This window comes from Taeniopygia guttata, chromosome 18 (assembly GCF_048771995.1).
Source record: "Taeniopygia guttata chromosome 18, bTaeGut7.mat, whole genome shotgun sequence".
In the NCBI taxonomy this organism is placed as follows: domain Eukaryota; kingdom Metazoa; phylum Chordata; class Aves; order Passeriformes; family Estrildidae; genus Taeniopygia; species Taeniopygia guttata.
In genome coordinates, this window is record NC_133043.1 from 3,785,696 (window position 1) to 3,797,731 (window position 12,036).

General features: G+C 44.0%; 1 protein-coding gene across 1 annotated transcript; it reads left to right on the forward strand.

The window, feature by feature from the left end:
* Positions 1-96: 96 nt before the first annotated feature.
* KPNA2 (karyopherin subunit alpha 2) lies at positions 97-6,851 on the forward strand. Its single transcript, XM_030287468.4, has 11 exons — positions 97-219; positions 906-1,021; positions 1,119-1,256; positions 2,088-2,176; positions 2,977-3,245; positions 4,419-4,513; positions 4,598-4,861; positions 5,493-5,726; positions 5,808-5,990; positions 6,099-6,248; positions 6,357-6,851. Exons 1-11 carry the CDS (start codon positions 147-149, stop codon positions 6,447-6,449), a joined length of 1,704 nt encoding a protein of 567 aa, XP_030143328.1. The 5' UTR covers positions 97-146; the 3' UTR covers positions 6,450-6,851.
* The last annotated feature ends 5,185 nt before the right edge of the window (positions 6,852-12,036 follow it).

A 12,036-nucleotide genomic window follows, 5' to 3' on the forward strand; every position in this document is an offset into this window, starting at 1 on the left:
GGGCTTTGTGAAGACGTCACGTCCGACCGGCTCTTCCGGGAGGGCATTCCCCGTCATGGCGAGCCGGGCTGCTTTCAAACCGGCCAATCAGAAGGCTGCTTTGGCTCGAACTGGCCAATGGCAGGGCGCGGCCGCGGGAAATTTAAATGCCGCGTGGGGCGGCCGTGGGCAGTGGCAGCGTGCGGCAGCAGCGGAGCGGCTGCGGCGTCTCCGGCCGAGGTGCGGGGATCGGGCCCGTGCCCGGGTCTGGGGTGGCGGGGGTGCGGGCCCTGGGCTGCACTTTTGGAAAGAGCCGTGTTATGCCTACAATTCTGCCGGGGCCTCTCTCCGGAGCCTCCCGCGTCTCGCTGTCTGCACTGGGGCTGATAGGGCTGGTGTATCCCAGCGCGGGTTGATTCTCCGGCGCGGCTATGGCTGAAGGGAAGCCAAGACGGTTCTTATGCTGGGGGTGGCTGAGCCGTAAGGGTTTTCTTCGTTACTCGTGTAGCCGTTGTTATGTGCGGCTGGCTGCACCCGCACGGCGAACGCCCCCCGGGGTTCTTCCCGTTCCCAAAAAGGTCGGGGTGGGGCTAGGTGGGATCCTGTGCAGCACAGGTGCGTGATAGTGAAAATAGTATTTAACAGCGTGTGTGTGTTGTCTGTAGAAAGGAAAATCTATGCTGCTCCTGAAAATAATAACTAGTAGTATTTGGTTTAAAGTGTCTCAAAATCGTGTGACTGTGTCTTCTGCCTTTGTGTTGATGCTAGAGTTCTTTGTAACATCTGGCTGTTTAAAGAGACAGCGGTTGAACAAGTCAGATGTTTTTATAGTATTAATGCCAACAAGTGCCTATCATTCTTGAGTATGGATCCAATTTTTTAAATTTAACTTTTGTGGAGTAAATTTTCCTTTGCTCTGTTTTCAGGCTTGTTTTTATCTGTCCCGCTCGAAAATCTAACAAGCAAGATGTCTACAAATGAGAATGCTAATACACCCTCAGCTCGATTAAACAGATTCAAGAACAAAGGAAAGGACAGCACAGTGAGTACTCTGGTGCAATTAGTACTTTAGCCAGTCATTGTCTCTTTAAATCTAAGTTTTGAAAGCCCAGAACTTACTCTGAGTGTTTATCCTCCAGGAGATGAGAAGGCGGCGGATCGAAGTCAATGTGGAGCTGAGGAAAGCTAAGAAAGATGACCAGATGCTTAAAAGAAGAAATGTGAGCACTTTACCGGATGATGCTACTTCTCCCCTTCAGGAAAACAGAGGCAACCAGGTAAGTGGGTACTTGGAATAGACACACTTGGAGGGTCTTACTGTCTAAGATGCTGCAGCCAGGCCAGCATGAATCTGTTCTCGAGGGCAGGACAGCACCCCTGCATCTGCATTAATAACTCAGGCCTGTATTATCACCTCTAATGGACAGCACTCTTACACACAACTGGGGATGCCTTAAGTTTTATCTTTCGTACTTTTCAGATTCTGTGCTGCTTTAGTGTGTAACTCTGAGCTTCATATTAAGTGTTAGCAAGTTCTCTTCACAGAGAAGGTAGACAAAACAATCCCTTTCCAGCTTGTCCAAGGACAAGTATTACAACCTCCAGGTCCAAAAAGTATAAACAACAGTGAATTGGAGAGAAAAATAAAGAGGATGGAACTTTATAACCTAAAGCTATAACTGGACAATTAATTCCAATATGCAAATGGACCAAGTCTTATAAAAGTGTCAGACCATTTTGGTTTGTCTTTGGTGTAGCCCTGGCCAGGCTCTTGTACTGCCCAAGTTGTAGCCATTAAGGCCTTTTAATTAATACCTACTTTATTCTTTAACTCTGTCTAGCCTCTGTTCTAAGTCAGCCTTCTCAAGGCATCGCTGGCTGCAGCTACATTTTAAGCCTAGCATAACTGGTATGAACCACTTGGTTAAAAAAAAGCTTTCAGCAGTTCAGATAACTGTAGGTGAAGCTGTAGCTGATGAGGTTTTGAAATACGTCATGGTGGAAGTGGCTGTAAATTGGGGCCTGTTCATGGTACTGTGTAAGAGCTCTCTTGTCAGAATACACATGACTGTCCCAGTGAAGCACTCATGTAACGTTTTCTTGTACAGGTTTTGGCACATTGGTCAGTTGAAGAAATAGTCAAAGGAGTTAATAGTAATAATATGGAGCTTCAGCTACAGGCTACTCAAGCTGCCAGGTAAGCAGTTCAGAGGAAACCAACTCAGCTGTGCAAGCCAATAACTAGGCAAGGTGAGAGAATTGACCTATGAGCCTAAATGGCTGCTTATGGCTTTCTTATCAGGCAGTATTTCAGCAAACACCATCTTATATACCATCTTGAGATACCCATAACTTAGGCATGGTTTTATTGAAACCATGTGGCTTTTGAATATTTAAAGTGCCTGAATATTTTAGTAGGAAGAAGTAATTTTGCTCTAGTGGTGGCAAATTTAACAGTAGTCACCTTTGATTTGAATAAATAATTATAGTAAACCCTTTATTATAGCAAAGTAAGGTACCTTTTAAACTGTGTTAACACTTAGGTCTGATATGTATGAGTGTGGCAATTCACTTTAGAATAATGTGAACAGCAAGATAACTGGGGTTTGAAGTTTGCCAAGTTTCTCTTTCCAAATGTAAAATATCCTTTAATAAACTTGCATATTGCTGCAGTGCTGCTTCTGGCAGTCACTAACCTCTCTCTGCTGAGAAGCCTCCAGCAGCTCAGATGTGTAATGACTCCTGCAGGTCTGCTTTGCTTCAGAGTCTGAACAGAACTTCTCATATAGTGAAGACATGCCAAATTAGTATTAACAGAGGCCTGCTTAGGAAGCTAGTGTTCATCTTGTCTGCATTTCTCTTTCATGCTGTTGTGTTGCCTTCTATGAGTGTTAAGACAATGCTAAACTCTTTTCATATGTTGCTTTTAAAACTTTAATTTTTTGTTCAGATGTCTGCAGGCAAAATGAATGCTTTCCTGTTTGCCTTCCTCCATAGGAAACTCCTCTCAAGAGAGAAGCAACCCCCAATAGACAACATAATTCAGGCTGGTTTGATTCCAAAGTTCGTCTCATTCCTGGGCAGAGCAGACTGCAGTCCCATCCAGTTTGAATCTGCCTGGGCCCTCACCAACATTGCCTCTGGCACATCAGAGCAAACCAGGGCAGTGGTGGATGGAGGGGCAATTCCAGCCTTCATTTCCCTGCTGGCCTCTCCACACACTCACATCAGTGAGCAGGCTGTGTGGGCCTTGGGGAATATTGCAGGTATGTCCATGTACTGCACAGCTCTAATTATCCTCCTGATAGGAGGCTGTAGTTCAGGTGGGGTTGGTCTCTTTCACCAGGCAGCAGCTGACAGAACCAGAGGACACAGGCTCAAGCTGCACCAAGGGAAATTTAGGTTGGATATTAGGAAAAAGTTTTTTGCAGAAAAGGTGATAAAGTTTTGGAATGGCCTGCCCGGGGAAGTGGTGGAGTCACTATCCCTGGATGTGTTTAAAAAGATTGTATATGGCACTGGGTGCCATGGTTTAGTGAACCAGATGTTGGACTTGATCATTAAGGTCTCTTCCAACCTGGTCATTCTGTGAATTCTGTGCCCTTGGCTGAGGTGGGAGGACATCACTCTGACATCACTCCTGCCGTGCCATGCCCCGTGCTGAGCTGCTTGGAAGCTCTGCCCTAATGACTTTCCAGTCATGACACGCCCTACATTGCAGAGTGAGCTGCAGGAAACTCTTTGTCTTCAGACCTCATGCAATACCTGGCACAACCGTGGGTTGTACTGTGGGCACTGCTTCCAGATTTCAGCTCAGGTTTGTTGGCTCTCTAATCATGCTACAACACAAATCTTTTTCAGACATCACAGTGCTTTTGTGACTCAGCAATGAGCTCTGCCCTGTGTGTTGACTAAAAGGGGAAGGCAGGAAGCAGTGACTCAAATAACTGGGATTTTCTTAGTTTGTCCTTAGAGTTTTAAAATCAATTATAAGGTATTTCTTATATCTTGCAATAGAATGCTCAGTCAAACTCTGATATGCCGTCAGCATTATTCTGTAGCACCCAATAATGCAGCTGATTATTATAATGCATTTCAAGTCCCACATTGTGGGGAAACATGTAGTGTAGGGCTTAGACTTATCTCCAAAGAAACATGTGAGAACCTGTATGGTTATGAACTCTTAGGAAAAGCTATACAGCAAACACTCTACATTATCTCCTCTTCCAGCACAAAAGATGAAGCTCAGTGGCTTGACTGAATGTGCTTGTCATGTGACTGAACTGTGGCAGTAGTCCTTTTGTCCTCTCATTCCTTCTTATTTTATCCAGCCTTTCTTAAGGGCTAGAAGAATTAATCCTCTAACACACAGTGGTTCTGTGTACTCATTTTCCTTGTTTTCTGGTCTTCACCTGTTTTTTTTTCTTGTTTTTTTCCAGGGGATGGTTCTGCCTACAGAGACCTGGTTATTAAATATGGTGCAATCGAGCCACTGCTAAGTCTCCTTGCTGTTCCTGACCTCTCTTCCCTGGCTGTAAGTGTGCAGAGTGATTCAAGTTACAATTACTGAGTAGAACCTAGCTGAACTATGGCTAACCATTTATTCCAACCATTGTAGTCTGGATATTTACGTAATGTCACGTGGACCCTCTCAAACCTGTGTCGCAACAAGAATCCTGCACCTCCCATAGAAGCCATCCAGCAGATCCTTCCAACTCTTGTCCGGCTCCTGCACCACGATGACCCTGAGGTGTTGGCAGACACATGCTGGGCAATTTCCTACCTCACAGATGGTTCCAATGACAGGATAGAAGTTGTTGTGAAAACTGGATTGGTGCCACAGCTTGTGAGACTCCTGGGATGTAGTGAACTGCCAATAATGGTAAGTGATTGGATATGCAGGCTGCTGTGCAGTTGTAACCGTGATTCAAATTAAGCAAGTGAGGGAGAGTAGTGTCCATGGAACTGCATGGCTCTTTTCATACATGAGTCAGGTACCTGTTCTAATTTTTGTGCAGTGAGAAATCAGTTTCTCTCCTGCCTGGGTGCTGCCCCACACGAGGCAGACTGCTGCTGCTGATGACTATCAAGCTGCTTTACATAATCATTGGATTTACTTCACAGGCCAGCACAACAGTCAACATTCACTGAAGCTTGCCTTTCAATTGCTGTTTCAGATCCAAATTCTTGGGACAGTGATCTTCACAAGTGTGCTCTGTACACTATAATTAGAGCATAATAAAACTGCATTACTATTTAGCAAGTAGTTTCCCTAAGCTCTGTCATGGGTGGTTGTTTGCAGACTGACCTTGGAAGGTGTGCAGCCTCTGCATGCAGACATGAGTGTCTGCCTGTGGAATGCTAACAAGGAGCACAAACCCCAGTTGTACATAGCAGGTCATGCTGTTAACTGGGAAGGTTAGAGTGGGTGGCCATCACATATAGCTATGTTTGCTGTAATCTAATCTGGTTTTGAACCATTTTCCTAAGTATTCGATTTATCTTTGTTTCAGACTCCTTCATTAAGAGCCATAGGAAATATTGTCACGGGTACTGATGAGCAGACACAGGTTGTTATTGACTCAGGAGCACTGGCTGTCTTTCCAAGTCTCCTTTCTCATCATAAAAACAACATTCAGAAAGAAGCAGCCTGGACAATGTCCAACATCACTGCTGGGCGTCAGGATCAAATCCAGCGAGTTGTAGACCACGGTCTTGTGCCTTATCTCATTGGTATTCTGAGGAAGGTAAACAAAGCCTATATTTACGATGTTGAGCATTTTCCTCTTACTTCTCTGTGTTCAAATACTCTGCTTTTACCTTCACAGGGGGATTTCAAATCTCAGAAGGAAGCTGTGTGGGCTGTGACGAACTACACAAGTGGTGGAACAATTGACCAGATTGTGTACCTTGTTCAGGCTGGTGTTCTTGAACCCCTACTGAATCTTCTCTCAACTAAAGATAGCAAAACTGTTCTTGTTATCTTGGATGCAGTTTCCAACATCTTCTTGGTATGTGGATGCAGTAAACTTGATTATTGTCCATGTTGTTGCTAATGGCTCTCCAGTAGCTGCTGTTGTATATCTTTCCAGAGGTGATTCCACACTTTTCTGTTGCAGGCTGCTGAGAAGATTAATGAGACTGAAAAGCTTTGCCTCATGATTGAGGAGTGTGGAGGTCTAGACAGAATTGAAGCTCTCCAGTCACATGAAAATGAACAAGTGTACAGAGCCTCATCCACCATCATTGAGAAATATTTCTCAGCAGAAGTGAGTGACTTAAAAGGGGTTCTTTTCCACTTTTATTTTCTATTCCAGCACTGACTACTAGATTCAAATGCTACTGCTATTCCAACATTTTCTTTGCTTTCCTTCTAGGAAGAGGAAGACCAAAATGTTGTACCAGACTCTACTGCTGACAGCTACACTTTCCAAATCCAGGACAGTACCCCAAATTCTTTTAACTTCTAGGTCTTGCGTATACTGCAGCCACCTACAAGTGGTTTAGCACAAATGACTGCCACCTCTTTGTCTTAATAGTTCCTCTTGCCTTTACTGGTTTTTCTGTGTCCTGCAGCACTTTGTCCAACTGAAACATACTTGAACAGTTCAAACTCTATATATATGTGTGAACTTTTAAATGTAAACCTCATTCTTTGAGATATACTTGTAAATATTTCCTGTTTCTGTCCTCGTCTGGGGAAAGAGAGCATGTGGGCAATTCAGGCCTCTCACAAAGCATTGAGCCACTGCTCTGCAGGCCTCCCCATAGCCTCTTACCTTCTACATGACCTGTTGCAGTAATAAATACACTGAACAGGCTTTTAAGGAAGACTTAATTGAAGTTCAATAAAGTGTTGTCAGTACATCAAATTAACCTGTGTCACTTGCTCTCTCAAAAGCTGACTGATTGGGTAAGTAAACTTAGTCAAAAATAGATAATGGCATGAATGCAGGTCTAAGCCATTAGAGATTCAATGCTGAAGATTGTGGATTTAAAGCAGCTTGGTCACACCAAGCTCTGATTTCTGTATACAGCAGCCTTCTATTACAGGACCAAGAAAATGCTGCTTCTCTCCAGGTACTTTCTATAGAAATCTGATTCATCTTAGCCTGTGCATAGCTGAGCTAAACTAGCTTCAGCCTCTTGAAGACATATTTAAAGACTAGTAGTGCTACTTAACTGTGAGTAATAGTCTGGAGGAGAGGTAAGTACAGCAGTTAACCAGTTCCATACATGTTCAGATATCCTTAGGATAGAGCATAGGGAATGCTTTGAAGCAGCTGCCTGCCCACAAGAGTAAAATGAAGGCTTTGTCTTGCAATCAGCTGTCCCTTTATTGCTAAAGTCATTACTTAGAGGAACCCATTTTGTCCCTCAAAAGGGTTGTGTAGGGTGGGATTTGCAGGAGGGAAGTGTATTGAGTGGAGAGGAAGAACTGTAGTTCTCTTTTCCAAGTTTTTGGAAAAACTTGGATTGAGCTATTTAACTTGAACCTCCCAGGAGTCAAATGTGCTGGAATAACTATATTGTCTCAGCTTACTGAGTGTCTCTAGCTCCAATGATGGTGTAGGAGAGGTCAGAGTTCAGGGCTAGATGTTTCATAAACATGAAACATTGGACCACAGCATGTCACTTATATTAATAAAAAGTAGGAGGGAAATTCTGATATGTAGGCAGTTCTCCCAGAGTTCCCATTGACTTTGCTTCCACCTTTATGGGTGGAGGGGAATAAAAAACTCAAACAAATGCAAAACAAAAAAAAAACCCCTGCTTCATTCTGCTAGGTAAACCTGATATGATCTGGTATTGTCTCCTGTATTAGTCACCTTTTGTATGCTTCCAAGTTTATTTTGAAGTGCAGATGCATAGAAAAGTGGTTTGGGTGTAACTCTTTGGCAATCCAGGGAAGATCAGGTGTGCTCCATGAAGAATTCACTCTTGTGTGCTGCTAACAAAGATCTCTTTAAATGTGTTATTGCTAATGTATATGATGTCACTCTTGCTTTCATTTGTGTGGGGCAGGTCTGCTGCTCCCTATCCCACACTTGCTGGCAAATACTTCCCTCTCCCTGACTGGAGGCTGGTGATGGTCCAGACCTGGGGCCTCTCTGGAGCTTGGGTATTGCTGGATTGTGATAAAGTTACAAAGGGCAGCAGATAATTTGTCTGTATCTGTGGTCCTATACATCTTGTTAGCAACAATACTGTTTTGTGCAGAGCAATCTCATTAGTCACTGCCATAATGTTTGTCCTGCCGGGCTATTGGAGCTGTGGGAGTTCCTGCATCCAGCTCAGAACTTGATCCTGGTAACACATTACTGTGAACTGATGTACCAGCAGGGGCTGCAGGTTCTACCTGTCACAAAGGACACTGGCTTGTAAAAACCACACCATCCTGAACTGATTCATTATGACCTTCATACTTTGGCCTGTACCACTTTAACTGTTTTTCTCTTAACTCCAAAAAAGCTGTAGCATGTACTAAGCCTTACTGTGGGTGTCTCTAAAGAGGCTGAACTGTGCCTGTGGTCTGTTCCCAGCCCTGCCTGCCCCTGGACTGAAGGGTGAGGCTGTAGGTGGCACCCAGGGGCCTATTGAAGAACAGTGCCACCACAGGTCCACAGCTCCCCGGGGACCAGAGTCTGGTATTGTCACACCTGTGCACAGGGGAAAGGACCAGTCTTACAGTGCTGGAGCCTTTACTCTTCCAGGGGGGAAAAGCAACCAAACAGGGAATTTATGCACCTGCAGTGAAGCCTCCTGTGCCCTTTGCTCTATTGTCAAACCTCCACCTTCCCCTAAAAGCATCAGTTAAAAAATCATGATTTGCTATGTAACTGTAGAGAATTGAGATAATTAGGCTCTATAAATGCAATTATGCGCAGTCAGCTTTAATGAGCGAGCGGTTCCTGCCCCGTTTCTCGGGCTGTGGGGCGGAGCCGTGGGGCGCGCTCCAATGGCGGTCCGTACTGCTGCAGAGCAGCGCGGGGCCGGCAGAGGGCGCTGCCGGAGGTGAGCGCGTCCCGCCGGGAGCGCTCAGGTGCGATCTGCTCCATTTCCGAATAAAAACACCAAACTACGGCTTTGGGGCACTCAGTGTGGTTACACAGACCATCTGTGTGCTAACTCCCGCGTGTTCAGACAGGTTAAATATCGAACACAAGATACAACCTTTCAAAAGCCCCTTTAAAATCAAAGTACTGTTACTTCAAAACACAACTCCTTTAATTGCTCTTCAGCATGTGCAAGTAATTTGGCTTTTGTGCCTCTGTATATAATAAATGCAGAACACTTGTTCAATAGTGTTATCTCTATTTCTTTTTTTCTGTATTACTTGTTTCAGATTTATCCAATATATTGAGTTAATAATAGAACACTGCAAGATCTTTAGATGCCTGACAGCTCAGTGGCTTAATAATTAACTTTCTGGGGCCCGAGACTGTTTTTATCCAAGAAAAATGTGTTCAGCCTATCCACCAGTGAGCCCTGTTGGCAGCATGTATTTCCACAAACAACAATCTACAATGATTATGAGTAAGTGACTGGGTGAGTCACTCCTTATTCTAAGAAAATGCAAACTATTTCTGAGGTTAGGATCACAGTCACCCATGAGGCTATGTCTCTAGCTTCAAAAAAGTGGTAGGAGCAAAAAGGAAGAGGAGAATTATTATTGCTCCTGGTTTATAGTTTGTTTGGTTTGGTTTTTTGAGGGGGGGATTTTTTTTTTTTTTTGGTGTATGGCCCAGTCAGATTTAAGAGGTTGTCCTTTTTATTTGTCAAATGCTTCATTCAGGACAAGGGCTGGAATTGATGTCTGGTGGCCTGTGTGTCAGTCTGCCAACTCCTCTGTGCTGAGAGCAACAATAACAGACCCCTGCTGACATCAACTGGCTTGGAATGCAGTTGTTCCTAATGCTATTTTATCTGTGGAGTGATGGCAAGATTGCAGTCTGAGATCTCAGCAAACGTAACTGCCTCTGAAATTCTGATGGCAGCAGATGCTGCCTGGCTGATTGTTCCATTTGCTGCTCCCCAAGGTGCCAGGCTCTGGAAGGAGAGCTGGGACTTTGCAGGCCTGCAGTTCTGTTCACTTTCCCATGCAGGAAAAACAGCTTAAGCTGTGGGAAAGTTAGGAATGGTTAAATCAGTAGAAATTTACTTTTTCTTTTCCTGTGAATTAGACTAACTATTCTCTTAAGCAAAGCTGCTTCCTGCTACTCTATCCAGAATGATTTAAATTGCACAGAACCACAGTGGTGTATCAACAGCAAGAAGCATCTGTAGTTCTGCAGGGAAAGGAATTCACTACCCAGCAATATTTCACAGATCTCTTCTGTTTCTAAATCTATTTTACAGCAGAGCAAACGGAGACACAAGAAAGTTATCCACAGACATTCAGAAAGCTGCTGGCAGAATTCAGCTGGAGCCTGGGAATCCTGATGTCTGCCCCTGTAGTTAACCCATGGCACCTCTGATCACAGTTATCCTTTTGCTGAATATGGGATTATCCCAGGAGCATTGAAGCTCTGTTCTGACAAGGTATGATGTAGATTTAAGTACAGGTCTAAACTTTGGAAAGTGTACATTCGGGAAGAGGCACTGTTAGTCAAAACAGAAGTAATTAATGAAGGTTAATTGTGTTTAGTTATATTTGACCCACAGAGGAAAATGTTAGGACTTTCACTTAAAACCTAACAGGAAATACATTAACCCTTTGGCCTTCAGAGGAACATTATGGAAAAAGGCTAAGAGGGAATTAGGGGACCCCCTCCTTAGGCTGGGAGGAGTGCACCCTCGAAACTGGAAATTTCAGGAAAAGCCATTCACAAGAACATTCCCGCTCCAAGTGTGCAAAGTTGTCCATTGTGTTTGTAAAGCACTTTCTTCTCACTGATCCAGGGAATGGCACTGACATGAGGCAGGCAGAAACTCAGCCTGTGGACAGCTGAGGGAGAATTGATTTGCTGTGAGTTTCGCAGCACTTCCTATGGATTAAGGGTCACTGGATTCCAGTCCTGCTCCTGACTGCAGAGCACTGTCTGTCTCAGACTGGCTCCAGGAAATGGACGCTCTTCCGCAGAAGCCAGAAGATTTCGTGGAAGAGCCGTGGCCCCTGTCCAGGTTGCAGTTCACCCACTGCCCTGGGGAGTGTCATTAGTGGGAGGAAAGTGACGTTGGGATTTAAAGGGACAAGAAGGGAGAGAAAAAATAAAGCAGGATGGACAAAAATCCTATTAGTCCTTACCAAACACAGCTTGCTTGACCACATGAAAATATTGTGCTGATCATTTGAATAAAACAATGGGCCAGCTCCAGAAGTGATGTGTAAATCATGTATCAGGAACAGAGTTTCAATTGACTGACACACTGGAAGCAAAATCAATGGCACTGACTTCACTGTGGGGGAGTTTGGATCACAACTACACTGCCTCTTTTGTTGAGATTGTAATGAGGAATCATTCTCCTCTATTTCATATCTTTCTCAATTTGCATTGCAATGTGAAATGAAAATCATGGGGTCATCTTTTGAAGGTCTGATTTTTATTTTTGGTGTATATAAATCACAGGGTCATATGTACATTTATGCATTAATATATATAAAATAGTGGAAAACTGCCTAATTTTTTCTCTGTAACAGATTGCTTTGTGTGCAGCTTCACAGTGGTAAAACAGCTGTACCACCAGGAGTATTAATAATGCTCTGTGGGCATATGGAAGGTTGAAGGTACAAAGTTATCAGAAAATCCTCAGTAATCTCCAAAGCACGTTTCCACCATCCCAATCACTTCATTTTTACCCACTATATGAAACAGATGTAAAAATAGCTCTTTCATCAGTGGATTGCAACACATATTTGGGCTGCAGAGGCTCAGTTCTGTTCAAAGCAATACTGTGAAATCGTGTGCAGAATGTGCTGTTAATCAGAAGCAGCAATTTAATGTTACGTACCCATCTCTCCTCCCACCTCCAGCTCCCCTTCCCAATTCTGAGCAGGAAACGACACTTGGATGGAGCTCAGCACACTGACTTTCTGGATAGACTCTCCAGGAATGA